This window comes from Babylonia areolata, chromosome 6 (assembly GCF_041734735.1).
Source record: "Babylonia areolata isolate BAREFJ2019XMU chromosome 6, ASM4173473v1, whole genome shotgun sequence".
Lineage (NCBI taxonomy): Eukaryota > Metazoa > Mollusca > Gastropoda > Neogastropoda > Buccinidae > Babylonia > Babylonia areolata.
Genome location: NC_134881.1, coordinates 34,888,410 through 34,893,409, shown reverse-complemented (window position 1 = coordinate 34,893,409; position 5,000 = coordinate 34,888,410). Strand labels below are relative to the sequence as shown.

The following is a 5,000-nucleotide window of genomic DNA, read 5'->3' as shown; positions in this document are numbered from 1 at the left end:
ATTGTCTTGGCTTGATATTAACCCTATTTGTGGTGTAATTCCAGCATTGCTTTGACTTCATTATAGCCCTGTTTTGGTGAAATACCAACATTGTCTTCACGCGAGCTGACTTTATCGAAGCCCTGTTTGCGGTGTGATTCCAGCATTGTCAAGACTTGATCATAGCCCTGTTTGCGGTGTGATTCCAGCATTGTCAAGACTTGATCATAGTCCTGTTTGCGGTGTGATTCCAGCATTGTCAAGACTTGATCATAGTCCTGTTTGTGGTGTGATTCCAGCATTGTCAAGACTTGATCATAGTCCTGTTTGTGGTGTGATTCCAGCATTGTCAAGACTTGATCATAGTCCTGTTTGCGGTGTGATTCCAGCATTGTCAAGACTTGATCATAGCCCTGTTTGCGGTGTGATTCCAGCATTGTCAAGACTTGATCATAGCCCTGTTTGCGGTGTGATTCCAGCATTGTCAAGACTTGATCATAGCCCTGTTTGTGGTGTGATTCCAGCATTGTCAAGACTTGATCATAGTCCTGTTTGTGGTGTGATTGCAGCGTTGTCTTGACCTTAGTACTGCTTGTTGTGTAATTCCAGCATTGTCTTGGCTTGATAACAGCACCATTTGTTGTGTAATTCAAACATTGCCATGACTTGGACGAAGCCGTGGTTGCGCACGTCAACCGTCAACCGGATTTTATCGCAGCCTTTTTTTGAAGTGTAAATACACTATTGACTTTATAGCCCTGTTTGCGAACATTGTCTTGACTTGGTCATAGACCTGTGTTCTGTGTAATGCCTCATTGAATGGGGGTGGGGGGGGGGCTGATCTATACCCAGCCATAAAGCCAGCGTGCGTTTTGTTTGCAGTTTTCTCACATTGAATCATTGTTTATTACACTGAATTGTAAGTGATTTATCAATGAATTGATGTTTCTAATCTAAAGTGATCAACTGAATATATAGGAAAACGCCAGTCATTTTTTAACAAACCGCGAGAGTCGTGGTGTTTGGAAAAGGGGCCGGGTTGAATATTCTTGCATTTGCACTGGGGTAACGCTTTTGGGTTTGCAATTGGGGTACCTATTTTTGGATTGTTGTGAGGAAACAGTCCTTTAATTTGCAGTGAGATACCTATCATTGGATTTTCAGTGGGGGTGCCTATTCTTGGACTTCGAATAGGGCTACGTACTGTTGGATTTGCAGCGGGGCCATTACTCTTGAATTTGTGGATTTACAGTGGTGTTTCTAATATTGTGTTTGCAGTGGGGGCATGATATATTCTTGGATCTACAAAGGGGGTAACTGTTCTTGGATCTGCAGTGGGGATACCTATTCTTGGATTTGTTGTTGGAGTACTTTTTGTTGTTGTTGTTGTTGGGGTTTTTTGGGGTTTTTTTCATCGTTTTTTTGTTTTTGTTTTGTTTGTTTGTTTTTTGACTGACAGTTTGAACAATCTAAGAGAATATGAATTGTGTTCACAAACAGATATGAAAGAAAAAAAATCCAACGACAAAACAAAAGAACCACGTACGTGCATAATGCGCAAAATGACTCCCCCACCCCCACCCTCCACCCCACCACAGCCGCCCCACCCTTCCACACACACGCATCAGAAAACGAAACCTTCGCAATACCAAGACCTCAGCAGGGGGGAAAAAAATAGGACCTTAACCCCTAGGCTGCTGAGCCTTGATAAAATGAAATCAGCTTGTCATGAATTTGAAGTGCAAGAACCATTCCTTGTCTAAAAATGGGTGTAATTTATCTTGCTGAACAATAAGATAGAATAAAATAAAATAAAATGAAGTAAAATAAACAATGCATTGCCAAAAGGAAAGAGTGCAAATACATGTTGGTGACCAACATTCTGACTTGTAACCTGAATCACATTTCAGAAAAAAATTGAGCCCTTCACTGATGAGTATAATCATTTGTCAGCAACCTTCAAGGGGTTAATGGCACGAGCCAGTTGGCCATTAACACTCTCTGGGTTTCAGTTTCAGTTTCAGTATCAGTATCAGTATCAGTAGCTCAAGGAGGCGTCACTGCGTTCGGTCAAATCCATATACGCTACACCACATCTGCCAAGCAGATGCCTGATGCCTAATAATAATAATAAAAACAATTGTTTTCAAAAGAAGATAAATATATAAAAATACTACTAATAATGATATTACAAAAAAGGGGGAAAAAAGATGAGCAAATAAATGTGAAACATGCAGACACACATTCTGTTTCAAGGTGTCAACGCGTACAAACTGATCCATGCGCGCTACTACACCATAACGGCTGCTTATGAATAAATAATATTTTGAAAAAGAAACAAACAAACAAAGGAAATAAAGAGCAGACGAGTGACTTTCGCATAGACTCAACGCGCCGGTCAGGTCTTGGGAAGCCCCCCCCCACACCCCCACCCCCGCCCCCCTCAGCACTGTGTCAGTCTTGGATGTGATGGTGGCTCTGAGTGGGTTAGTGGGTGCGTGGTTCCAGCGGCGTTCCTGATCCCCTACCTGCTGGGTATGGCGGTGTGCGGGGTGCCCATGTTCCTCCTGGAGACCGCCGTCTGCCAGTTCTCCAACCTGGGGCCCGGCAAAGTCTGGGTCGTCTGCCCGCTCTTCAGAGGTTGGTTACCACGCTGAACGGAAGAAAGAAAGGAAGGGGGTTGGAGGGGAGGGAGGGGGGAGGGGGAAGGAGGGAGGGAGGGGAGGATGGAAAAAAGGAAGAAAAAGAAAGGAATGAACGAGGGAAGGAAGGAAAGAGGGAAGGAAGCAAAGAAAAAAGGAAAGAAGGAAGGAAGGAAGGCTGGAAGGAACGAAGAAGGTACGGACGAACCAACTAACTCACTCACTCACACACTCACTAACTACCTAACTAACAACCTAACTAACTCACTACCCAACTAACTACCCAACTATCAAATTATCTCACTCGCTCACCAACTCACTTACCAACCAACCAACCAACTCAATCTCTCTTTCCAGGTATCGGATACAGCATGGTAGTTATGGCATCAGTGGTGTGCCTCTACTACAACGTCATCATCGCCCTGGCCCTGTACTACCTGCTGAACTCGTTCAGCAATCCTTTGCCCTGGTCCTCCTGTCACAACGAGTGGAACACCAACACCTGCATCCCTACGGGCCTTCAGGGCCCAGCCGCTGCGTACTTGAACCCGAGCCCTAACTCCAACCACAACGTCACCATGGGCTCCCTGGTCTCTGACGTCACAAATGTGACGACGTCACTCCTTTTGAACGTCACGGAGGAGGAGGGGGAGGTGGGTGGGGTACTACTGAAGGCGGAGTCGTCGGTGGCGCAGTTTTGGACGTAAGCTTCTGTGTGTGTGTGTGTGTGTGTGTGTGTGTGTGTGTGTATGTATGTGTGTGTGTTTGTTTATTTGTTTGTATGTTTGTGTGTGTGTGTGTGTGTGTGTGTGTGTGTGTGTGTGTGTGTGTGTGTCTGTGTCTGTGTCTCTGTGTGTGTGTGTCTGTGTCTGTGTAACACGTAACACTAACATACCCTCGCGCGCGCGCACACACACACACATACATACATACATATATATACATGCATACATACATTCATGCATACAGACAGACAGACAGACAGACATATGCAGACATACACGCGCGCACAAACTGCAAACACACACACACACACACACACACACACACACACACACACACACACACACACAGTAAACTGACCCGCACTGTGCTTGCTCGTGCTATGCCATGAGTCGTGTCGTATCGAGCCGTGTCGTGTCTCCTCACACAGGTATCACGTGCTTCAGGACAGTGGCCGTAGTATCAGCGACATTGGTGACATTCGTTGGCAGCTGCTGCTGTGTCTCCTGGCCGCCTGGATCGCCGTCTTCTTCTGTCTCTTCAGCGACATCAAGACTTCAGGCAAGGTCGGATATAGAATTGTTCTGGTTTATATAATAATAATAATTTATAGTGGAGTGATGGCCTAGAGGTAACGCGTCCGCCTAGGAAGCGAGAGAATCTGAGCGCGCTTGTTCGAATCACGGGCTCAGCCGCCGATATTTCCTCCCCCTCCACTAGACCTTGAGTGGTGTGGTCTGGACGCTAGTCATTCGGATGAGACGATAAACCGAGCTCTCGTGTGCAGCATGCACTTGGCGCACGTAAAAGAACCCACGGCAACAAAAGGGTTGTGCCTGGCAAAATTCTTTAGAAAAATCCACTTCGATAGGAAAAAAAACAACTGCACGCAGGAAAAAATAAAATTAAAAAAAAGAAGAAAAAAAAGGGGGCGCTGTAGTATAGCGACGCGCTCTCCCTGGGGAGAGCAGACCGAATTTCACACAGAGAAATATGTTGTGATAAAAAGAATTACAAATACAAATACAAATAATAATAATAATAGTGTACATTAAATAGCTCCCTTTCTCTTTAAGAGTTCAGAGCTTTTTACATGAAAAGAAATTATTACAAGTTACATAAAACATTCATGACCACTCTTTCTCAACCCCCCCTCCCCTCCACACATATACTGTCCCTTTCCCACTCTACATACATCCAAAGTGAGCTGACATGGGTGGTTTTGGAGAACAAGGAAGCTGAGAGTGATTATAGATAGCTTTTAAAAAGATGAGTTTTTAGTGATGAGCGAAAAGCAGAAATAGAATCAGATGCACGGAAATGATGAAGGTTGTTCCAGATGTGAGGAGCAGCAAAGAAGAAAGAACGTTCACCATAGGTTCTTGTATTGACACGGGGAAGTTTCAAAAGGTGACAGTCACAGGAAGAGCAGAGGTTTTTGATCTTGTTCACGGTTTTTTGTTTGTTTGTTTGTTTTATTGTTGTTGTTGTGGTGGTGGTGGTAGGTTTTTGTTCTTATTCTTGTTGTTGTTGTTGTTGATGATGATGATGATATTATTATTGTTGTTGTTCTTCTTGATCGTGTTCTTGTTCTTGGTCCTCTTCTTCTTCTTCTTCAACCCACCCACATACACACGAACAAGAAAGAATAAGCTA

General features: G+C 44.4%; 1 protein-coding gene across 1 annotated transcript in view; it reads left to right on the top strand.

Annotated features, from left to right (window-relative positions):
• The window catches only part of LOC143283504 (sodium- and chloride-dependent glycine transporter 1-like), a 25,625-nt gene that overhangs the window by 1,160 nt on the left and 19,465 nt on the right, over nt 1-5,000 (top strand). The window contains exons 2-4 of the mRNA XM_076589748.1: nt 2,488-2,619; nt 2,979-3,324; nt 3,775-3,910. Coding sequence (XP_076445863.1) covers nt 2,488-2,619; nt 2,979-3,324; nt 3,775-3,910 — 614 coding nt within the window. The remainder of the gene's footprint in view (nt 1-2,487; nt 2,620-2,978; nt 3,325-3,774; nt 3,911-5,000) is intronic.